Below are 24,698 nucleotides of genomic sequence, written 5' to 3' on the forward strand. Positions count from 1 at the left end.
GCACCATCTCCTCCGGCTCCGCCATCTCCTCCTCAGGATCCTGCACCGTCTCCTCCTCATGCTCCGCCAGCACCGACTCCTCCTCAGGATCCTGCACCGACTCCTCCTCGGGCTCCTACACCTACTCCTCCGCAAGCTCCTCTTCCGGCACCTTCAAAGTCAAGGGCCCCCCCAGCTCCATCGCCTGCCCACACAAGGGCAACGAAGAAGGCGAAAGTTGACGCCGCCAAGAACAAGGACCCGGGGTACGATTGCACGCAAGAGGAGCTTGACGCTTACGTTGCATCAGAAGTCAAGAGACAATTCAAGCCTCGAAGTCCAGAAAAGAAGATTCCTATAGACCCCAGTGTCAGGAACTTCTTCAGGGGTATGTCTGCATCTGTCAAGGAGGCCATCAAGCTATCGGACTATGAGCGAACGCTGAAGAAAGCATCTTCTGGAAAGTCCAAACCAGTCCCTCAGCTTGGAGAGCAACCAAACCAGGAGATCGAGCCGTTGGTGACCGGTAAAGAAATGACGATAGAACAATTTTTTACTGACACTGGTCTAACTACGGATCAATTGCTAGGAGTCGCACCAATCGAAAAGGCGGAAGTGAAATACATGTACGAACTCGGTAAACCGCTTGTCAAGCCTGAGCTGCTGCAGTCCCTACCCACACAAATGTACAAGTTCCATCAGCTGTACATGGAGATGAGCGCCACCGGTAGAGAGATGATCGGAGCGAGGATCAGGGACACGGACTTCTTGCAAGGAGATGACATTCTCTGGATCAATTTCAGGGGAATCTACGAACTATACCAGCTGGACGCCCTCGACGTCTCTATTATGAGTTGCTGGATTTTGTAAGTATATCGTTCAGTTAGATTTCTTACTATACGTCTCCTTTAATTAATTAGGTCCTTGTATATAAGTAGACTATAGAAAATAATATACTCCCTTTTATCGTTGTAGAATGGAGATTCAAAGGGCCCGACGGCGGAGGGTTTTCGATACTGGATTCATCGACCCTCGGAAAGTAAACGTCGCAATGCTCGACCAATATCCACAAGAAACAGAGGACAATCTCGTCCATCTCCTGAAGGCGCAGCATTACAAGACGTTCATACTGTTGCCATACAACACAGAGTTAGTTTAATTTTACTGTCTTCCTACATACCAAATTTCATTCCCGTACGAACTTGCTAAGTGTTTCATATGTAATGCATCCCACGCACATTGCAGATTCCACTGGGTGCTTTTACTCTTCGACCTGTCGGCCTGCACCGTCAATGTATATGACTCAATGGATAAAAAAGAGTCTACGTTTGACAAGGTTTTCGAACTTATAGACAGGTACTGGCATAAGTTTCTCTGTTAATTAAGAAATTCTTGTTATGTTAATTATTTCTACTACGAATCATATCTTTAAACTCCATGTAGGGCTTGGCATCGGTTCCGTCATTTGGTCCGTGGCAACTGGAGAGAAAGACTTAGGCGGAGGTTCAAATTTCCTGTGAGTACACATGCTCTACATTTATATTTCTCCGATTCAAATTAATACATACAACTGTATATTAATTAGATCTCACGCCGTTAATTTGTCATTTATTTGTAGTGCGCAAAGCAAAAGCAGGGAACTAACTTGTGCGGCTACTACGTGTGTGAGTATTGCCACTGCCTTGCAGACCAAATCATCACCACAAGAGAGCTCGATGTACGTACAAATAAATTCAAAATTTCATTACGTAACGATTTCTTGTTTAATTACTAATCAATTTCATACATTCGTATAGTTTATTCGCATGAGGGATAACCTGACCACACACAAGGAATTTATCGCGGCGGTTCAAGAACAACTCATGGGATTCATCAACGAAGAAATCCTTGATCCCAAGGGTGAATTCTACTACGACGGAAACACAATTCACCGGTCCTTAGCTTCTGAGCTAGCAGCGAGTACTACTACGTCGAAATCGTAGCTAGCTAGGACATATAATGGATTGTAATTAATACATGACTACATATGTTTCTATATGCATGTGTACACATTTTCTATAATGTAAATATATTTTGGTCATATATATATCTATATACATATGCATTTGCATAACATATATATATGTATAAATACATATATATTATGCATGTATATACATATAATATAATATAATATATATACATATATATATGTATGCATATATATGTATTGAAACATATATATGCATGGTTTATATATATATATATATATATATATATATATATATATATATATATATATATATATATATATATATATATATATATATATATATATATATATATATAAACCATGCAGCAACAGGGCCATGCAAAAAAAAAAAGGTCAGCTCGATCTTTAGTCCCGGTTGGTAACACCAACCGGGACTAAAGATGGCTCAGCCGGCCACGTGGCTGAGCCATCTTTAGTCCCGGTTGGTGTTACCAACCGGGACTAAAGATCGATCTTTAGTCCCGGTTATTTCACCCGGGACTAAAGATAGCGATCTTTAGTCCCGGATTGTCCAAACCGGGACTAAAAGGGGGTTACGAACCGGGACTACAAAGGGTTTCTCCACCAGTGAATCTTACGATTTGTTAACTCAGGGTACGTACATATGCTTGAGATAGTAAGTTCGATATATATATATATATATATATATATATATATATATATATATATATATATATATATATATATATATATATATATATATATATATATATATATATATATATATATATATATATATATATATATATATATATATATATATATATATATATATATATATATATATTGCTTTTTTTAGTTGATCTGGATATAGTGTGATCTTGCATGCATGATAAACTGCCACCTGATCGAGATGTGATCCAAACTGACGTACGCATAACCGGAAAAGAAATACAGATCGATCAATGCGAACCCAAAAGCTATCGTAAAATTTTTAAGAAATAGACATCTAAGACTTATTAATTAATGTTACTTTAAGTAAAAACTTTTACTCCTGATTAGTATATTTGCGTGCACTTGTGCTGCTGTCGTTATTTGATGCCGTTTGCATGTGTTAGGCTTCCTTCAGGCGACGACACCAGCAACAAGAGATCATCAGTGCAGATGGCGACGACGCTGGCGAAGGTTGGGCCTTTCGGTGCGGGTGGCACCCCTGTCGACATTGACCACACCTTGCCGCCAGATCACCTCAAGAGTATCAAAATCTGGTACGACGAAGATGGAATCAACGGCTTAAAGTTCAGCTACCTCCACGCCGCCAACAAAAGAAAGCTCACCACCACTCGCGTTTGGGGCGACGATAGCGGTAGTAGCGATGAGGTATGTATATATGTGTTCTGCATGCGTCTGCTTGCTTTCTGATTTGTTATTCTCCATTTTTAAAATGTACTATGCCGTTAATTTTTTTTTCTAACGTTTAAACTTTCACCTTATTTAAAATATTTATATAAAAATAATTTATTTTGTTAGGATTTTTTTTATCATCAAATAAAATAAAATCTTAACTTATAATTTTACATACTTGCACTAAATTTTTGAATAAAATAAATAGTCCAACGTTGTGTGAAACGTTAACGGCGACATTAATTCTGAAATGGTGGGAGTGGTCAAACGTTAACTTAGCTAGTCCCCTGTTTCAAAAATGAAATATGTTTCTGTTTAAATTTTGTATAGAATCAAAATTTTTAAGCACGACTAATATAATTAAGTTTATAGAAATAATAATAATATTTGTAACATTACATTAGTTTTATTAAATATCATTAATATTTTTTACAAGTATGAAGTGATATCGGTCTCTAAACTTGTCTAGGTATGTCATCTAGGTTTTGAACTCTAAAAATGTATTTTCGGATCTTCAAACTTGTTCTGATTGTCATATAGATCCAAATGAGCTCCAATACGATCCGTGCGCTAACATGGCTTGTTACGGTGGCACTTATATATCAGTTGGACAACCAACACATTAGTCACATGGGAAAAAACTAAAATTAAAAAACATCTTTTCATAATCACATGGAAGCAGGTAGAAAAGAAGTTTTTAAATTTTATATCTTTCTATGTGACTGACATATATATGGGTATGTAGGCAGTACCATATATTGCTGCGTTAACACGTAAAGCGGGGTTGCTACCTGTTTGAACCTATACATCACAGGGCAAGTTCAAGTTTGAGGACGACCTGAAAATGCATTTTAAGAATTTAGGAAACTAGATGACATATACCTACATAACTTTAGGGAGCGTTCTTGCACTTAACTCTATTTCTTATAACACATTTGTTTGGTCATTCTATTACATTTTTTCTATGAATAAATTTATTCAAATTAAGAAAAAAAAATTTGGCTTAGCACCAAACTAATTAACAAACACCTTAATTACGTTTTGGAGCGGAGAGAGAATTAATAGTTAGCACGCATCGATAAATAAAAACACTAATATTTTTTTCCTCTTGCAGATTAATATTGAAGATGATGATGATTACGTGAATAAGCTGGAGGGCAGGACTGACGGCCGTACAAAAATCAAGTCTCTCAGAATCACGACGAAAAACAATAATAATCCCGATTGGCTCGGGGACAAAACCAAGGAGGGCGATTATTTCAGCGTGCCGGTGGAGGATGGCCAGATCGTGGCGTTCTTCGGCCGCACCGACCAGTACATCAACGCTCTGGGCGTCTACATCCTTGGTACCCCTTACCAGCAATCCACCCCCTAGATCGATCGATCCATCCATCCACACACATATATTAATATAAGTAAATGTCTACTTACATGTGTGCATTAATTACGACAATAATCGTAAATGCACGCATGCAGCTAAGGACGTTCCGCCGTCAGTATAGTCATGCATGTGTGCACGCATGCATGGCTCCTGTATTTTATTGGTGTGGCTTTCGTTTCCTTTTCATGTATGTGTGTACGTACACCAGGCGCTTTGTATCTGCTTATCAGCTGTACACATCGTCCGTCCTGGTTGTTTGGCTCGTATAATGCAACTATATATGTGTGGTAATGAATAAAATATCAGAAATCAGCAAGCATATGGTATGCTAATTTGTTTTCTGAGGTATCAATCAACCCGTCTCAACGCTCCTTTAATTTGATTACAATTAATATACTACTTCCTCCGTTTCATATTAAATTGTATATATTAATATGAAACGAAGGAAGTAAATTATATCCTCCGCCTTTTATATATTCTTTTGGAACCCACCTCAACTCCTGCCCCGCCGCCTATATGCCGTCGAAAACCATATGCTCACGAATTGGCATGAGTACATATATATAAAGGGCAATGGTCCGTTGCACCGAGCCGGTATGGGTTTTCTGTTACATGGACGTGGACGTGTGGATGTTGTTCTTTTTTTTTTCCATGATGTTTTTTAATTATCCACTAATATGAAACTATTGAATTCTGTTGAATTAGTGATCGATATGCACCTTCTCTTGGAATCAGTGAAATGAAATAACATTTTCTTAATATCTAGCATTTTATTTTATTTTATTTTCTTGTGAAAAAAATCATCCCCGGAACCAGCTCCAGCATGACGCATCATCGCTTATTCTTTCTTTTGTGCTTGAGGCACTATATGGAACCACAAGCACGTTGTCAGAATTAATCCCGCTGCACCGAATAATTAAGCTATCTTCTGGGCAGAGCGAATAAGCTGGCCTTTTATGGTTTTTAATTACTTGATGATTCCCCTAGCTAGTTGTAAATGCCTGGAAGGCTGGAAGCAGCATCTATCCGCCCCAACTCTGTTACTCCTCCATGCCAAAATACTTATCTGTATAGTAATCAAAAGTTTTTCCAAAATAATTGTCACCTTAGAGTACTACCTATCACATAAACCACTTTCAATTCAAATTTCTCCCCATTCTACCCCTAACCACCATCCTACATCCAAATGTACATTATTTAATAAGGGGTATTATAGTCTTTTTATCATAACCTTAATGCATGCTAAACAACCTAGAATGACAAGTTTTATAGGACGGAAGAAGTATTTCAGTACGCTACTTAGAAAAATAAAGTACTTGTAGTCGGTCGAAATCGGTCTTCTCAAACAGACGCCTGGTCTACCTGTAGGCCAAGGCCTGCAAAAATCACCGATTTTCATTGGTGGACGGCCGGTCTGCTTGAGAAGATTGAAGAGAACCCAGGGCCCCGCCCTAGGAAGAAGGGTAGAGGTCAGGGCCACCAGCGGTAATAGTCAAGGCCGCCACAAAATTTTAAATCTCCCGCCAAATTTTGTAATAATATTGTAATTAATTAGTTAATTAATACATTAATACTATTAGGCACTAACAAACATTTAATATTGACATAATTACGTACAATGTACAAGTGAAAAGTATCGTCAATACGTTACAATATTTTTACAATTGTCATTCCGAATGCATTATCTAATTAATGCATTATGGCATCACATTGTTCCACTCTCGAAAGAACTTGTACCCATCCATCTTTATGACAACAATCGCGATGGATGAAATGGCAGAGATGCCGCTACATATTTTTAATGTCTTCATCGTTAAAGCTAGTTCGACGTACGATTCTAGGTAACTGCATGCACGAAAGAATGAGAATATATTAGGCTTTGTTCGGGAGTGAGGGTTGGGAACCCTCACTCCCCGGGACGCAAAACGAAGCAGCGTTTAGCAAGTGATTAATTAAGTTTTAGTTATTTTTTTAAAAAATGGATTAATATTATTTTTTTAAGCAACTTTTGTATAGAAACTTTTTGTAAAAAAACGCACCGTTTAGCAGTTTGAAAAGCGTGCGCGCGGAAAACGAAGAGGGGGTTGGGAACAACTGGGAACGAACACAGCCTTAGTATATCATTTAGATGTGTAATTATCCATTGGACTTATACGTTGAGTTGAGAGACTTATATCCTCTGGGTTGGTCCTGTACCTCCAATTAACCATGGGGAATTCGCATGTTTAATATCATTCTAGGTTGCTTGTGACAGTTCATGATATAGACACAGAAGGAATTTCTTAAAAATTGCAAGTAAAAGAATTTAAATACATTAAGTGCGTGGAGTATTTCTGGCTAGTATGTATGCACTGGCAGTTTCTCCTACGGTCTTACTAGCATTCACTTTTGTACTAAACATGTATCTATTAATAATATATCCATGCCAAGAATTGACTATACTTGATGGACGACATGACAACCGCTTCAGTTATTTCATCGGTGGTATCGCAACCAATCTATAAAGAGACGCTTGTATTCTTTTATGATCCAGGCGTCTCTTATTGTTAACTCTTAGTACTTTTAAGTGTTGGTCGATGCAAAGCTCAACAAGCTAATGAATAAACTAATGTAAATCCACCAAGTATAAATTATGATTAGTAGTAACTAATCATAGAGTTAAAATGACCCTTAGCCGACAACTAATTAATGAATAAACTAATGTAAATCCACTTGTACTCTCAGCCAAAAATTTTTTTATCATAGATATCAAGAAAATAAAGGGGCTACGCTTTTGAAGTTCCATTTTTAGAGTCACAACTAGTTTCATTGAACAAAATATAGATACAGTTGCATCCAACAAGCATAGGATCCAATCGTTAAGAAAAGATGAAAAATCACATTTAGGAAATACTATCATCTAGACAAAGCGACACGAGCGTGTGGCCAAAATATAATATTAAGCTAATTAGTCATCTAATTAGCTTTTGTAAGGCCTAACTGAATTAGAGGTCCAGACCACAACCCATAATTTTTCGATCGATGAAGATGTCATAGATGATGAGCGTCGTAGTTATATAAGGGTCGGACATTTTAGTTGTGTGTATAGCATTTTCCATAAATTAATTGCCAAGTTGTACTCGGCGGCAACGGCAGCAGCGCCGGCCATAGCTCGCGGGGTGTTGCAATCGCTGCTAACCAAGCGGTGTGGAAGGAGGGGATAGAGAAAAGAGATACGAGAGAGCTGACATATGGGTTTAGGGATATTTCTATTATTTCACATGATTTCTCTTTTCTTTTCAACCGAAAATTATTATTTGAATAGGTGTAATGTCCACTATTTATAAATAGTGTTTTATAACTAAAACCATAAAATCACAGTAGATAATATTAAGTGGTTCCAAGTGAAAAACTCAGCTAAAACTTAGCCCAAAAGCTACAGCAAGGGTAAAAATACATTGCCCAAAATAAGATTTACTCGAAGTATTGCTTTTATTAGGGTCTAACTTGAAAGGAAATTCCCCAAATTTCGTCGTACTCCTCTGACGACTCCGATGAGCCGCCACCGCTCGCCGTCCCGGTCCCCGCTGGACGACGACGACCTCCTCGGCGAGATCCTTCTCCGCCTCCCGCCCATTCCCTCCTCGCTGGCCCGCGCTGCCTGCGTCTGCAGCCGTTGGCGCCGCCTCGTCTCCGACCCCGCCCTCCGCCGCCGCCTGCGCGCCCACCACCGCGACCACCTTCCCCTCCACGGCTTCTTCTACCACAGCGACCACAGCGCCCGCCTCTGGCCCATCCTGGAGCGGCCGGATCGCATCCCGGCGTGGCGCGTCGCCCCCACGGAGAAGCTGCTCCCTGGATGGCAAGTCCTCAGCTGCTCCCACGGTCTCGTCCTCCACAAGGATCGCGAGAAGTTCATGGTGCTTGACCCCGTCGCCGGCGAGCAGCACGCCGTGCCCTTCCCCTCCTCGGTGGAGGACACATCCGGGTTCGTCTTGGGGATGGTGGTTCCTTCACGCCGTTCTTCTTCTTACCGCGTGGTGGCGCTCTTCGCCGGTAGATCTACCAGCACAAGAGTAGCCGCCTATGTCTACTCTTCAGAGTCTGGGAGTTGGGGTGATTCGGATTCCCCCATCGCGACATTGGTTCTACCATCAAAGGCCAAACATCGAGCCAGGCATGGCACCATTGTGGGCAGTGTGATTCACTGGTTTCTTGATGGACACAAGGTCCTTACGTTTGATTTGGAGAGGCAGATTCTAGCCATCATCGAGCTGCCGCCGGAGGTGGTGAAGGATACGGATTCATTCTATGAATTTCGGTGTCAGATCATACCAGCACTAGATGATGGTGTTGGTGAGGTTCGTCTTGCCGTTCTAGCTGATCCTAACATGCAATTCTGGGAGAGGAAGAAGACAGGGGGAGATGGGAGTGGTGCCGCATACACATGGGTGCTGAGTTCAACTGTTCGGCTGAACTTCCCTTCCATTGAATCAATCAGGAGTGATCTGAAATATCAGGTCCTGGGGTTTGATGATGAAAGTAATGCGATCTTTATATGGGTGCAGAATGTTCTTTTCATGGTCTACCTCAGGTCGATGCAGAGCAGAAAGGTGTTGGATCATTGGCCCCCTGCTGACATCTTCCCTTACTCAAGCTTATAAATTGCAAGGTGTCATATCCTCTTTAGACTGACCAAATTATTTTTGTAATAAGTTGTCAGATTATTTTATCTTTTTACACATGATTCAATTTTGAAGTGGTATGTGGTCAATTTGCAAAGTATCTTCTTCTATGCCAAATAGACCTATGAAATGCCCACTTAATGATCATCTCTGTTTCTCCATAAATAACTAAATGATTTAGTTCATCCATTCTATGCGTGCAAATAGATATAGTAAGTAACAGAATGAAAGGCTGGCATGTTCTGTTCTAGAAAACATGATTATGTGTCTTGGAGTCCTATTAGAAATAATGAACCTAAATAACGAACAAAGCAGTGTCTCCTATGCTGGAAATTTTATTCATGCAGGATGCTGCCATTTTTTATATAGACCATCACCCTCTCTTGTTATGTGGTGTTTTTATTTTAATATAATTAACTGCATTTTCCTTTTTACAAACAAAATCAATAACTAGTGCATTTGTAACCTTATTATTGTAATATCATTGATTAGCACCAATACTCTGCTTTTTTTCCAAGAAAAATTGTTACAACTTTGTGAATTATGAGGTATATTTTGGAGATGATTTTGAAAAGAAGACATTGCTACTCCTAAGTTTTGTTATCTTCCAGATAATTATTATGACCATGCGTACTGGTTATATTAATGATAAAGTGACAATGAAGCAATGCCATGTAGTTCTCTATCATTTTTGTGTAGACTATTACTAAATTGCAATCTATAGTAAAGGAACAGAAATTCATACTTATCAAATATGAACTTGACATGCCCAGCTTCTCTATACTGTGGGACAGCTTATTTTCTAGTCAATGAGTTTTGTGTATGCATTCACTCAATTATTTTGTCCTGGAGTAGAATGAGAACTGTATATGCCAACATTGTTTTGGTTGCTAAGGGTCTCTACATATTTAATCAGTTGTGCAACTTTGCTTATTTAAGTGACAAGTCTTAGCCTGCATAGCCTTCATTATAAGCTTAATTGTAGTATTATTGGACCTAACTGTACAATGTGACTGATCAATTTATGACAATAAAGGGCATCGTTTGTTCTAGTTTTGGACCTTTGGCATATTTTATTGAGTTGTTTTTTCCTTGCTTCTAGATGGCAGCTCGTTGGTGTATAACAAGATGATTGCACCTATGGTAGAAGATTATATTCGACCATGTAGTCTGTCAGAATGGTAATCTAGATGGCTGCTATGCATTTGGTATTAGTTGTAGGAGATAGTGTATGCCATTCAATGAGCTAAATTGGAAGCATGCAGATACCATGGGAAAATAAACTGTCATATTTTGTGTTGGCTGCTTATTGACAATATGATATGTAGTGCACTTTTAATCCCCTTGTGTTTGGGTGCCGACTATCAATTTGGTAACCATGTGAACCTGTGACTTGATGCTTCAATTCGTTGTGTAAAACTGAATAGCCAGGTCTGCTGTCGCACTTGATGAAGCTTGCATGGCAATATGCTGTCCATGAGTACAATGGTTTATATGACTACTGTTCCCTAAGAAATGTTAATGGAGTGATGCAGGTCTTATTGCTGATATGCTGATCATTTAAAGGGCACTGCATGTATGAACTGTGAAGTAGTTGTGTAACTGGTTGATTGCAGATATGTGATGCCACTTGTCTTCTACCGACGTCTAATGTGCCCTTGATGCTTAGATTGACTGCGTGTACGGCACTATGTGATGAAGCCTGCGTGCTGATCTACTATGCTGTCCATGCCTAGCTATATGAGTATAGCTGTTCATAAAAGTACATGTTCATGTAGATCTTTTCCATATGTGAAGTACAGCTCACTGGTTGCATCTCTGTGAAGCAACTTGAGATTTTCTGTTAGTGTGCAAATGTCCCGTACGTGATCTCATCGTTTTGTGCCATTCCAAATTTGTTGGTGGTTCAAGATATGCGATTGCAGAGTGCTCAATAAAATTAGCTCCGGTGCAAAGGATCATTCTTTTGTGATACAGCCACGTCAGGGGGACAAAGACAACATCTAGCTAACTGGAAGAGCAAGTTTAGAATTGAGCATCTGCATTGCAGCACTACTGGTCTACTGCACGCACTTTACGAAAGCACCTGGGGCATTTCATTATCCTCTAGCTCAAAAGTCACGTCTAATGCCACGTGAGACAGCGACTAGGTTAAAACCACCACGTAGGCACAACAACAGTGAGCCCGCCCTCCAAAACTGCCAAGGGAGCAAAATTACACCGGTTTAATAGTTAGGGGGTCAGAGATACCGGGTATTGTGATACAGGGATACAAATTAAATTCGGGAAAAAGTACACCTAAGGTCCCCCAACTTGTCATCGAGTTATAAAATCGTCCTCAAACCACAAAACCGGCTACAACGTATCGTCCAACTTACAAAACTAGTACAAAACTAGTCCCTCGGCGGTTTTGACCCCGGTATTGTTTCACGTGGCGGCTGAGTCAGCGTGGAACCCACGTGGGCACCACATGGCAGGGTGTCCCCGTCAGCTCCTGCGTCTCTTTCCTCTCTTTTCTTTCTTTGTTTTTCTCCTCCTTTCCTCCCTCTCGCTCTCTGCTCGTGCATAGGCGGCGGCGCGCGCGGCCGACGACGGCGGCTCCCGGGTGGCGGCGCGTGGGCTCAGGGCGGCGCGAGCTCGCCGGCCTCCCCGTCCCCCTGTGTGGTTGGCGATGGCGGCGCGCGGCTGCGGCCATCATCACCGAGATCGATTCGACGCCGCCGCCATCAGTCGCTGCCGTCGGCGCGCTGCAGTGGGCCGTCCGCAACTTCATCCGCGCCGGCGACTGCATCACGCTGCTGCACGTCTGCCCGTCGGCGAGGTCGCGGCGGAGGCGGCGCAGCCTACGCCTCGGCGGCTTCCAGCTCGCCCTCGCCTTCAGGGAGCTATGCAACGGCATCGCGGAGGTAAACCAATTAATCAATGGTGGTAGTTGGCTCAACTCAAAACAAAGAAAGAAGCAATCATCTTGTTAATTGTGAAATGGTATGCAGGCGAAGGTGGAGATAGTGGTTAGGAAGGGGGAGGTCGGGGAGACGGTGTTGGCGACGGTGAACCAGCTCACCGCCACCACGCTCGTCATCGGTCTCCACGACAAGAGCATGTGGCGTGTCGGAATTTTATTTGCCGTGGCCGCAGCGGCGGGCTGTATCGCGGGGTGGTCGGCGCTTGAGCTGCTGGAGCATGGCGACGACGACTGGATTCCGACCTTCCCCAGCTCAAGGCTCAGCCTCGTGGTCGCCATCTCCGCCTTGTCCTCCTGCTCGCCCTCGCCGCCGCCTCCTGCCGACATAGCACAAACGAAAATCAAGCCCAAGGCGTTCGATGTGCATGTGATAGACGGCGGTAGGCAAGGTCGTCGCGCGGATTTACTACTACTCACCTGCGTAGCATGCGGAGGCGGCGAGGCCTCGTGTTGTCCGGTTGTGGCGCCGGCCATGTCCGCGAGAGCCATGGCGGCGTCGAGCTGAGCGGATTGAACGCCATGGCAGCGTCGAGTCTTGGAGCATCCTGGGCGCGGTGAGTGGATTGAGGGTGATGGTGGCGGCGTATTGGGGAGGCACATCGGAGCGGGGAAGGGATGACCCAGTCGCGGGGGGAGAGGAGCGGGGAATCGACGGCGGCGTCGAGGGCGTGGACCTGGCCGACCCCCTCGTAGCCTGCAACGACGGCGGGGAGGGGAGGGCGAACGGGGTAGACGCCCTCGACGCGGTTGAGGTCGGAGGGGTTGATGGGGGCGGCCAGCATCCGCACGCACACATCGCGGTTGCCGATCTCCGCCGGCGGCAGCTCAGCCACCCTGAGGACTTTGTCGGGCGGGCCGTGGTGGTCGTAGAGGACGGCTATGGCGGGCGGGGACATCGAGGCGCCTCGCCCTTGCCGTCGTCGTTAGTCGCTTCGTCGTTGACGCCACGGCGGTGGCATTGCCTCTGCCCGTCCCGGCGCAGGTGGAGGCGACTTCCGACCGACACTTCCGACCGCCTACGCCGCTCCCCATCGCCGTTCCCACGCGCAAGAGATGAGGGAGAGAGAGAAAGGCCGGGTAGAGAGATAAGGGGGAGAGAGAGCTACACACTGACATGTGGGTCCCTCCATGCTGAGTCAGCTTGTCAATCGGGTCAACACGCCACGTCGGATGAAATCGTCAGCAAAACTACCGAGGGAGGTGATTTGCTCTGGTTTTCAGAGAAGGAGGAGGCATTATACCCGGTTTTCCGGTTGAGGGCACACAAACGCAAGAGATGAGGGAGGCAAAATGGACTTATTCCTTCACACCACCGTACTTGGTGTAAGGCTGGGCCTTAATTGGGTTGAGATGGGCTGGCCACACGCTCCCCTTGTGAACTCCGCCGATATCCGGTCGATCCCCTTCCACGGAATAGGACGGTGGTCGCAAGGTTCGATCAAGCTTCCTCCTCTTTGCACTTTGCTTGCTGGTTTTGATTTTTGGATTCCTTCCGTTTGCGTCTGGATTCATTGATGGCGGCGGCGACGGGGTACGGTGACGCCCCGACCGCCGACGATCTGGCCGCGTACGACCAACTGCTCGGCCTCCGCCACACTCGCCACATGGCGGAGGTCTTCGCCGTGCGCCTGCCGCACGCCGCCGGACTCCGCAGGCCGCCGCCCTGCGGCACCATCAGCTTCTGCGGCGGCAACCACTGCAACGACGTCATCTACAGCCGCAGCCGTACGGACGACTCCACCTACCCACCGCCCTGCGACACCCATGTAAAACTTCCACCTTGTAGGCAGCTAGGTAATCTCATTCAGAAACCGGCTTTCATGCATAAACCATCACACTTAATTTGTTTCTTGCTTTCAAATTCTGAAATATAATATATCTATAATAGTCAAAACTGTAAAACAGAGTCTAATCCTGCATAATGTGTAACATGACCCAAGGAAATGAATCCACAAGACTAATATTCCGATCGAATGACCAGTGATTCCGAATGAGCAATTCAGGATTTGTGTAGCTCCTCAATATGTTCCGGACCTGTAATTGTTGGTGCTGCATATTTTCTTATTTAGTGCAAATGAAAACCTCAAAATTTATGAAATCGTATTTACAACTAGCATTCATATTAATCAAGAAAGAAATAGAGATTAATTTTAGTTTTTAACCAAAGTTTCGTTTTGGTTTAGCATATTTTCACTCTGGACACCCTTTTCAAACATATTCACTTTAGTCCCATTTTCCTGAATACCCTTTCGCTTTGGGTATATAAAGGACACCAATGCAACGGCATTATCGAGATGAGCATGACCAAGGTGCAGTTTGTAGGATCAAATCACAATAACTAAGCCAACCAGAGAGGGGTGAATGGTTGGTATACCCAAAAACCGAAAACTTTTAGCGGAAATAAAAGTTACCCTCGAAATTGACGGAAGTCGGTCTGACCGAGATTGATCTGTCGGTCTGACCGAGTGGTGCCGTCGGTCTGACCGAGATTAGATCTCTAGTCTGACCACCGAGATCAGCTACCGCTCGCTGTCGCCGCCGCCGGTCTGACCGCCTCGCCACCGCCGGTCTGACCGCCGCTTGCCGCTGGTCTGACTGCCGGTATATCGCCGGTTAGACCGCCGAAACCCGGTAAAACACAAATCGAAGAACTCTTAAAGTAGATGACGACTTTATTGATTCTCTCTGTGTTTACAAAGTGCACCAACAGCACTCCCTACAAAAATTTCGACTAAACTCGAAACCCTAACTCAAAACTCAACTCAATTGCTCTCAAAAGCGATATCGGGAAGCATCACGCTCCCCCTCTATTTATACCCGAGGTAGGCAGCCTAAAGCCATGAACCAAACTTATACTAGGAGTGCTAAACACCTTAGGAAACTCTCTAGTATAAGAAACAAACTTTACATAACCACTCATACCAAATTTGGACTCCTTCCGAATTCGACTCCGCATCCCATATGCACACAATAACTCCATCGTATGCCATATGGAATCTCCATCAACCATGTGCATCAACTCTAGCCTAAGTATCCCGCATGATCTCTGACCACCAGGACGTCGTCTTATCCCCAAGCTGACTCCCGGTCCATCACCGCAAATACTCTCCCGAGGCATCGAGTCACCTACACATGAAATAAACAAAGAAACCATATTCCGAGACCAAGCTATCACAACTTGAGTCATTAGCAGCAAACAATCGTATAGTATCCATCTAGAAGCCATAATCATGAAATAATCACGGATATCCAAACAAGCAACCCAAATCCGAAACCGACACAGCGTCGGCCGGTCAGACCGCGGGCTAGGCCGGTCTGACCGCGCGATACACGCCGGTCTGACCGGCTACTAGAGCCCGGTCTGACCAGTCACATGAAATAACAGAACCTGCGATTCACCTATAAATCCAATCATCTCCAAAACCACTTCGTGAATAAATTCTAAATATCAAAACCAATAATCTCCGATGCCAATTGTTCATCACAGAATAATAATCAAAAACACCTTTGATTTTACAATCTCCCCCTTGATGAACACATTGGCAAACCCATCAAAAATGTTTTGGTGTTTGGAAAAAAAAATAAAAATAAAAGTGGTAAAAAGCACACTTCGTACAAACGTACATATCGTGCTCAAAAATTCAAAAATCCAAAAGAAAACTTCTTCCCCTTTCTAAAAGAAAGAAATTCCCAATTGAACCAAAAACATGCTCTTCTTAAAAAAAAACTCTTCGCTTCTCCAAAAATTCACCTTGCTTCTTTAAAACTCATCTCTTCTCCCCCTTTTGACAATGATTTCATCAAGCATAGGAATTATGTTCTTTAAAGTATAAGAGCTTAGCATACATATAGCATATCAAGTCATGTATTGCAATAAAAAGAAGATAAGCCCATTTATAACATAACAAGCATGCATTAAAGTATAACCATAAAATAAAGATTTTACAATTAAGCTTGAATCATCAATCAAAATTCATGATTTCATACGATTTATAATGCAATATCTTAACAAGCACATAGGTTGAAGAATAAACACTAAACACATATACCTATTGCATTTATCACTCTTTCTCAAATAACCTTTAGCACAAAACAACAAAGAGAATTTTTGAACTTTTTCTTTTCTTGAGCCTTTTTGCTTATATTTTTCTCTTTTATTCCGGGTACGTCCCTGTCATCAAGACTGTTTCCAGGGATTCGGCACCTATTATTTTGCTCACATCGAATACGTCCTTGTCATCAAGACTGTTTCCGAGGATTCGGTATTCATTTTTTTTATATTTTTTATTCTCTTTTTCACAATGAGCAATTAAAGCTATTTGAGGAATAACAATTCAATAAAGCATATATATAGAGCATTTATAAATCAAACCATATGCTAGCATCAACATTGCATATTTACTTAATTCAAGTATAGAATTTAAGTGCCATGCATCATCGCCCTTAAAAGCAAAATCTAAATCTCATGAAAAGACTAGAATACATACAAGCTATGCTAGAGACAAATAAACCTTCAAAATATTGTTAGCATGCACAAGAAAATACCATATGCATAAACAAAGCTCTATTTTCTCAATTTTTCTCATTGTCATATTATTGCTTGATAAAACCATGAGGTACAAACTCCCCCTCAAACCATGCCAAAAGGATGAATTATTCCCAATTCACCACGAAGAAAAGCAAAACGATTAGAATCGAAAAGTTTAGTGAAAATATCAGCAAGTTACAACTTTGTGTCCAAAAACTGCAATTCAACATCTCCTTTCTCAACATGATCCCTCAAAAAGTGAAAACGAATATCAATGTGCTTTGTGTGTGAATGTTGAACAGGATTCTTAGCAAAGTTAATAGCACTTGTATTATCACAAAAGAGAGGTACTTTCTCAAAAGTAAGACCATAATCTTTCAAAGTAGATAAAAGCCAAAGAATCTGTGAACAACAACTAGCAGCAACAACATATTCAGATTCAGCAGTTGATTGAGCAACACTAGATTGTTTCCTAGAAGACCATGCAATCAATGATGTACCAAGAAATGACATGTTCCACTAGTATTTTTCCTATCAATTCTACAACCCCCAAAATCAGCATCAGAATATCCACTTAAGCATATAGAAGAAGAAGTAGAATACCAAATTCCAAATTGAAGTGTATGATTCAAATACCTCATTATTCGCTTGACCGCTTGACGATGTGAAGCACGAGGAGAAGCTTGAAAGCGTGCACACAAACACACAACAAATTGTATGTCTGGCCTAGAAGCAGTTAGATACAACAAAGATCCAATCATACTTCTATATTCCTTTTGATCAACAGCTTCACCATCTTCATCAGGATCCAATACAGCTGTAGAACCAATTGGTGTTGAAATTGGCTTGCAATTCTCCATCTTGAACCGCCTCAAAAGATCCTTCGTATACTTCGTTTGATGCACAAATGTACCTTGAGATGTTTGCTTAATTTGCAATCCCAAAAAGTACGATAACTCACTCATCATGCTCATCTCAAATTCCCTGCGCATAGTCTCAGCAAACTCTACAACCAAAGCGTGAGTTGAACAACCAAAGATAATATCATCCACATAAATCTGAACAAAAAGTTGATTATCACCATGCTTAAGAACAAAAAGCGTTTTGTCAACCTTTCCCATTGTAAAACCTTTCACAAGCAAAAAGTTCTTAAGTCTATCATACCATGCTCTAGGAGCTTGTTTCAAGCCATACAAAGCTTTAGACAATTTGAAAACATGGTTGGAAAAATCAGGATTTTCAAAACCTGGTGGTTGTTTGACATAAACTTCCTCCTGTATAAAACCATTTAGAAAAGCACTTTTCACATCCATTTGATACAATTTAAAACCTTTTGAAGCAGCAAAAGCCAACAAAAGTCTAATTGCCTCAATTCTAGCAACAGGAACAAAAGTTTCATCAAAATCCAAACCCTCCACCTGAGTAAAACCTTGAGCAACAAATCTAGATTTATTTCTCACAATTAAACCATCCTCATTTTGTTTATCTTTGAAAACACACTTGGTTCCAATAATATTATGTCTAGAAGGTGGTTCAACTAAAGTCCAAACTTTGTTTCTCTCAAAATTTTCACGTTCTTCATGCATGGCGTTAATCCACGATTCATCAGTTAATGCATGTGACACATCTTTGGGTTCAAAAAAAGCAACAAATGCAGAATTTGCACAAACATCATGAGTTGTTACCTTAGACCTTGTAGTCCGCTCACCTATATTACCAATAATTTGTTCCGGCGGATGTTGTCGTTGAATGTGCAAAGGAGCAGCGACTTCTGAAGTTGATCCACGTTCTGTATCAGTACTGGTCGAAGTAGTAATCTCTGGAGGACCATCTCGATCAGCATCAACAGTACCTGAACCCGACGTCCCTGGCCGGTCTGACCGCTCCTCCTGAGGCGGTCTGACCGGAGTTTTGCCGGCGGTCTGACTGGCCTGACGCCCGGTCTGACCGGCCGAGCCGACCTCGTCGTCGTCGTTGTCGTCGCTCTCGTCTTCAAAAATACGACCATCCTCCCCCTGAACCTGTGACTGTGTACCTGCAATATCGGGTCTAGTTCCTGGACTAGCCTCATCAAAAAAAACTTCGCAAATCTCAATGATTTTGTTAGTCTCCAAAATAAGTACATGATAGCCACGAATATGTGCGGGGTAACCAAGAAACAATCCATCGGTAGAACGTGCCTCAAACTTATCCAAATTTCCAGATTTCAAGAAAAAGTACTTGCAACCAAAAACACGCAAATGTGAAACTTTGGGTTGATGTCCAAATCGAAGTTCATAAGAATTTTTTCCAAGTTTAGATCTCAAGAAAACCCGGTTTGAAATATAACAAGCAACGTTAATAGCCTCAGCCCAAAATTTTTTAGGAGTTTTATATTCATCCAACATCGTTCTAGCCATCTCAACCAAAACACGGTTTTTCCTTTCAACAACACCGTTTTGTTGAGGAACACGTGGAGAAGAAAATTCGTGTTCAAGACCTTTTTCGGTGCGAAATTGTTCAAAAGAAACATTTTTAAACTCACCACCATTATCACTTCGAATTCTTTTCAAAGAACCAGGAAATTCAAGATTCAATCGAAGAAACAAACCACGAAAGTATTGAAAAGCTTCGTCCTTAGTTGCCATAAAGAAAACCCAAGAGTATCTAGAAAAATCGTCAACAATAACCAACACATACCACTTTCCTCCAACAGATTGCACTCTAGCTGGACCAACAGTGTCCATATGTAATAGTTGTCCTGGTGCATCCATTATCACAGAAACAGTAGGAGCATGTGAAGAAGCAAACATCTTAGCATGACGACACGGTGTACAAACCAAATCAAGATCTTTCTTAAGTTTAGGCAAACCACGAACAAGATCCAAACCACTTAACCTAGTGAGATGATCAAAACAAACATGTCCAAGTCTACGATGCCAAAACATCACATCTTTATCAAACTTAGCAACCAAACATGTTATCACAGGTGAAACAGGATTTTCAAAATCAGTTTTAAATACTCTTCCATAGCGAGAAATATTCAACACAGAATCACCACAAGAATCGAAAACTTTACTTCCAGTTTTCTTAAAGTGAACCTCAAAATTTTCATCAACAATTTGTGAAACCGAAAGCAAATTGTACTTTAAGTTCTCAACCAAAGCTACATTCTTCAATTCAAATTTTTCATTTACCTTAACCAAACCTGTAGCGAGAATGGCACTTGTAGAGGCATCACCAAAGATGATCAATTCAGTCTTTGATGCCTTCTGAAGTGAGGAGAACCAATTTTTATCACCGGTCATGTGCCGCGAACAACCGGAATCCACGATCCACACGTTTTCCTTCCTTGCCACCAAAGCCTACACACAAGCAGAAGTCGAAGCCTCAGTACTGGGGTTAGAAGATAATAAAAATTTAGGAATCCAGTACTGAGACACATGACCAGTAGATCCAATAGGCATATATCCATGTGCAAAATCAATTTGAGAATTTTCAGAAAAATTCCTCCGAGGCCGGTTTGACCGAGGTATAGTGGCCGGTCTGACCGGGGGCCGGTCTGACCGCTTCTGTACCACCGGTCTGACCGGTGCCCGGTCTGACCAACGCTCAGTACCGGTCTGACCGGTCGCCGGTCTGACCGCGGGACACACTGCGATCTGACCTGTTTCCTCGAGGGAAAACCCGATTTTTGCCACTTTAATTTTGCAAAAGCAATCTCTCTCTCCTTTTTCTGTTTGTGAGCTAATCTGAAACAAAAACCAACAATATGTCCATCTTTTCCACAAAAAGAACAAGTATATTTTTCACGATGATTAGACACATTGGTAGCATTAGAAGATTTAGCAATACCAGCAACAACAGGAGATTTTGCATGCACAACATTGGATTTTGAAGAAGATGCATTCAAGGTAAACATGATACCAGCAGATTTAAACACAGTTTTGTTAGTATCAGGTTTAACCAAAATCTCACCACTTCTAGCACCAACACCTAACACAACAGGAGGATGTCTAGAATTATGAGCATAAGGATTAAAACCTAAACCATGGTTATGTGTGCTAATCTTTGATTCATCCAAAATCATGTTGAGGTTCTTTTTACCATCAGAAAATCTTAGCAAATAATTTTTCAAACAAGAAAACTCTTTTTCCAAATTAGCACAATTTTCACAATCTACCATGACACCTTTGCTTTTACGACATTTAGGGCAAGAAAGCACTTCATTGTTTTTCACAACATCTTCCATGAACTCGACACGACCTAAAGCATCTTTCAATTTCAACTTATTCAAATTACATGTTGAGCAATCCAAAACATCATGAGGTTGTTTTAACTTCTTAGCAAAAATCATGTTAAACATCAAACTAGCATGAAAAGCAATTTGATATTTTTGCAACAACTTTTTAGTTAAAAACAACTCATCCAAAGTGCGTGTATGCAAGGCAAAACTACAAGCAAGAGAAGATCTATTTTTCAAATCATGTGCAGCATTAACATCTTTAATTTTTGAAATCTCATTCATTAAAACCACACAATTTGAGCAATCATCATCATTAGGAATAAGAGATTTTAACCTATCAATTTCAGATTTAAGAGATTCAATGATAAATTCCTGTTTTCTATACATCTTCTCACACTTCTTATTTTTTGCACTCAAAATATTAATAGCTTCCTCAAAAGCACTTACCTCATTATCTTCATACTCTGTATCCGATTCACCACGCGCCATGAAACAAACACCGGAGATGTTCTTTCCCTTGTCATCATCTCCACTCTCACCATCTACATCACTTAGTGGCTCGAAGGCGGCGCAAACTTGTTAAAAAGCCTTCCTGAGATTCTCCAGCTTCCTCCCTTGGGATGAACCCTTTGGCTTGATGTTGTTGGTCTTCTCCAAAGTCAAAGTAGACATGTTAACAGATTCCTGAATAGATGTAACTTTCATCTCCCAAATAGACATATCAAGACCATTCAAAAAGTGACGAGAAATCTCAGATTGTGGATAATTAGCATCATAAGAAGAATCAACAGATCTAAGATCACTCAAAATTTTATTAAACCTAGAAAGATAGTCATCCAAAGCTTCTCCAGGTTTCATCTCAAATTTAATGTACTCCTTTTTGAAAATATCACGACGAAGTTCTTTAATGTTTTTTGTTCCTTGATGAAAGTTATTCAAAGCATTCCAAATTTCATGAGCAGTTCGAAAATGCGCAACACGATCATAATCCGAACGAGAAATACCACTCAAAAGAATGTTGCGAGCTTTGCAATTTTGTTCAAAAACAAATTTTTCAGCAGCAGTATTAATAGCTTCAGGAATCACATAAGGATGAGAAACTTTTCTTCAAATATCATAAACTTCAGCCATAATGTAAGATTGCATCCTACTATACCAATGAGAAAAATCCGTTCCATTGAAAACATGAGGCTTAGTTGAAAACCTAACAGGAGTAGCCATGGCAAAAACTCTAGATCGATAAAAATCTAAAGAAGAAACAAGGCTCTGATACCACTTGTAGGATCGAATCACAATAACTAAGCCAACCAGAGGGGGGGTGAATGGTTGGTATACCCAAAAACCGAAAACTTTTAGCGGAAATAAAAGTTACCCTCAAAATCGACGGAAGTTGGTCTGACCGAGATTGATCTGTCGGTCTGACCAAGTGGTGCCGTCAGTCTAACCGAGATTAGATCTCCAGTCTGACCACCAAGATCAGCTGCCGCTCGCTGTCGCCGCCGCCGGTCTGACCGCCTCGCCACCGCCGTTCTGACTGCTGCTTGCCGCCGGTCTGACCGCCGGTATATCGCCGGTTAGACCGCCGAAACCCGGTGAAACACAAATCGAAGAACTCTTAAAGTAGTTGACGACTTTATTGATTCTCTCTGTGTTTACAAAGTGCACCAACAGCATTCCCTACAGAAATTTTGACTAAACTCGAAACTCTAACTCAAAACTCAACTCAATTGCTCTCAAAAACGATACCGGGAAGCATCATGCTCCCCCTCTATTTATACCCGAGGTAGGCAGCCTAAAACCACGAACCAAACTCATACTAGGAGTCCTAAACACCTTAGGAAACCCTCTAGTACAAGAAACAAACTTTACATAACCACTCATACCAAATTTGGACTCCTTCCAAATTCGACTCCGCATCCCATACGCACACAATAACTCCATCGTATGCCATATGGAATCTCCATCAACCACGTGCATCAACTCTAGCCTAAATATCCCGCATGATCTCTGACCACCACGGACGTCATCTTATCCCCAAGCCAACTTCCGGTCCGTCACCGCAAATACTCTCCCGAGGCATCGAGTCACCTACACATGAAATAAACAAAGAAACCATATTCCGAGACCAAGCTATCACAACTTGACTCATTAGTAGCAAACAATCGTATAGTATCCATCTAGAAGCCATAATCATGAAATAATCACGGATATCCAAACAAACAACCCGAAACTGAAACCAACACAGCGTCGGCCAGTCAGACCGCGGGCTGGGCCGGTCTGACTGCACGATCTGACCGGTCACATGAAATAACAGAACCTGCGATTCACCTATAAATCCAATCATCTCCAAAACCACTTCGTGAATAAATTCCAAATATCAAAACCAATAATCTCCAATGCCAATTGTTCATCACAGAATAATAATCAAAAACACCTTTGATTTTACACAGTTTACGGTGGTACACGGAGAGTAATCTTGAGGATGTGGAAAAAAAAGGAGTCCAAACTGAAACAAAAAATGTATAAAAAAAGGCAAAAATAAAAATATGGGCTAAATGGTGGTGTAACATTGAACTTCGTAAGGAGTCCAGTTTGAAATTTTCACTCTTAAAATTATTTTTGTGGGATTCAATATATTTTTATGAAAATCTTGCAAAATTCATGCTTCCAAATAATGTCTATGCTAGTTTCAATTGGATTTTTTTTCTCCCAAAACAGGGCAACATCATGCTAACTGGTCCATCGTTTGCCACCTCAGCATATGCCCCCATCATCTTTACCCTTTGTCTCCATGACGGTAGCCAAGAAGAGGATAACAATGAGAATGAGGTGGAGGTAATATACAATACCTGCAACGGTCTCTTCAACAACTACAACAGTACCATAATCGAGACAGTCAACACTGGGTATGGTCCCGCTGAGGTGAGCTACGCTGTGCTGACCAACGCCGTTGAAGGACAGGTCACAGTCAAGCTGGTCCGTCGAGATGAACACAACGACCCCACTGCAATCACCGGTGTTCTTGGGAGGATCATCACGCGCAGCAAGCTCCTCAATGTTGGTTGTGTCCTGTTCTACAGCGACTTTGGCAGCATCCCACACATAGGATCAGACGGGTTGATCCCATTGGCGAGGCGTGCGCTTGCAGTGCCAGCTATGATGCCGTTGGACTTGCGTTCTTCTTCCGGTGATGAGATTGTCAGAGCTGCAGTCGAGTTTGACCCTACGACTAGTGATCAACATGTGGAACGTGTTATTGGAATGGGTGGTCATGAGATCCAAGTGACAATCTCATGGTTGGACTTCCCTTGGTAGTGCCCTCATGACCATTTACTAGTATAGCTACTCATCTGAGAGCACTCCAAAGTAGAGCAATTTGTTAATCACTATTAGTGGTGCTCTTATCATTTCTTACCATTTGAAAAGGAGACTTTACTGAATAACCGTCACTCATCTTCTAGGTTCGATTGAACCATATGGGACGAAGCGGGAGAGGGAGGCAGCGGGCATGCCGGTCACCGTGGGTTACACCAATCAGTCCCTGTGAGGTAGCAAGGTGATATTGTATGGGAGTTGATGT

The 24,698-nt window shown here is 41.9% G+C and overlaps 4 protein-coding genes and 1 long non-coding RNA gene across 5 annotated transcripts; 4 read left to right on the top strand and 1 right to left on the bottom strand.

Annotated features, from left to right (window-relative positions):
* Positions 1-1,453: 1,453 nt before the first annotated feature.
* Positions 1,454-1,828, top strand: LOC136353992 (uncharacterized). Its single transcript, XR_010737629.1, has 3 exons — positions 1,454-1,495; positions 1,598-1,696; positions 1,776-1,828. It is a non-coding gene; the product is annotated as an uncharacterized lncRNA (long non-coding RNA).
* A 1,247-nt stretch (positions 1,829-3,075) lies between these two features.
* LOC112936905 (salt stress-induced protein) lies at positions 3,076-5,055 on the top strand. Its single transcript, XM_026021378.2, has 2 exons — positions 3,076-3,331; positions 4,470-5,055. Exons 1-2 carry the CDS (start codon positions 3,116-3,118, stop codon positions 4,728-4,730), a joined length of 477 nt encoding a protein of 158 aa, XP_025877163.1. The 5' UTR covers positions 3,076-3,115; the 3' UTR covers positions 4,731-5,055.
* Positions 5,056-8,239: 3,184 nt separating this feature from the next.
* Positions 8,240-10,895, top strand: LOC9269371 (uncharacterized). Its single transcript, XM_015759965.3, has 2 exons — positions 8,240-9,387; positions 10,503-10,895. Exon 1 carries the CDS (start codon positions 8,270-8,272, stop codon positions 9,377-9,379), a length of 1,110 nt encoding a protein of 369 aa, XP_015615451.1. The 5' UTR covers positions 8,240-8,269; the 3' UTR covers positions 9,380-9,387; positions 10,503-10,895.
* A 720-nt stretch (positions 10,896-11,615) lies between these two features.
* On the bottom strand, positions 11,616-14,332 carry LOC9271884 (enoyl-[acyl-carrier-protein] reductase, mitochondrial). The gene is made up of 2 exons (XM_015759967.3): positions 12,783-14,332; positions 11,616-12,682 (listed from the first exon to the last, which is right to left on the bottom strand). The coding sequence occupies exons 1-2, from the start codon at positions 13,259-13,261 to the stop codon at positions 12,619-12,621; spliced, it is 543 nt and encodes a 180-aa protein (XP_015615453.1). The 5' UTR covers positions 13,262-14,332; the 3' UTR covers positions 11,616-12,618.
* LOC4349870 (60 kDa jasmonate-induced protein) lies at positions 13,880-24,433 on the top strand. The gene is made up of 2 exons (XM_015760627.1): positions 13,880-14,131; positions 23,837-24,433. Exons 1-2 carry the CDS (start codon positions 13,880-13,882, stop codon positions 24,431-24,433), a joined length of 849 nt encoding a protein of 282 aa, XP_015616113.1.
* Positions 24,434-24,698: the final 265 nt, after the last annotated feature.

The sequence above is a fragment of the Oryza sativa genome, chromosome 11 (genome assembly GCF_034140825.1).
Source record: "Oryza sativa Japonica Group chromosome 11, ASM3414082v1".
NCBI lineage: Eukaryota > Viridiplantae > Streptophyta > Magnoliopsida > Poales > Poaceae > Oryza > Oryza sativa.

Coding starts and splice junctions, on each gene's coding strand:
- LOC112936905 (XM_026021378.2), top strand. CDS start 3,116: ATGGCGACGACGCTGGCGAAGGTTGGGCCTTTCGGTGCGGGTGGCACC. Junction 3,332..4,469: donor ATAGCGGTAGTAGCGATGAG/GTATGTATATAT, acceptor TTCCTCTTGCAG/ATTAATATTGAAGATGATGA.
- LOC9269371 (XM_015759965.3), top strand. CDS start 8,270: ATGAGCCGCCACCGCTCGCCGTCCCGGTCCCCGCTGGACGACGACGAC.
- LOC9271884 (XM_015759967.3), bottom strand. CDS start 13,261: ATGTCCCCGCCCGCCATAGCCGTCCTCTACGACCACCACGGCCCGCCC. Junction 12,683..12,782: donor CGCCTCCGCATGCTACGCAG/GTGAGTAGTAGT, acceptor CTATGTCGGCAG/GAGGCGGCGGCGAGGGCGAG.
- LOC4349870 (XM_015760627.1), top strand. CDS start 13,880: ATGGCGGCGGCGACGGGGTACGGTGACGCCCCGACCGCCGACGATCTG. Junction 14,132..23,836: donor CACCGCCCTGCGACACCCAT/GTAAAACTTCCA, acceptor CTCCCAAAACAG/GGCAACATCATGCTAACTGG.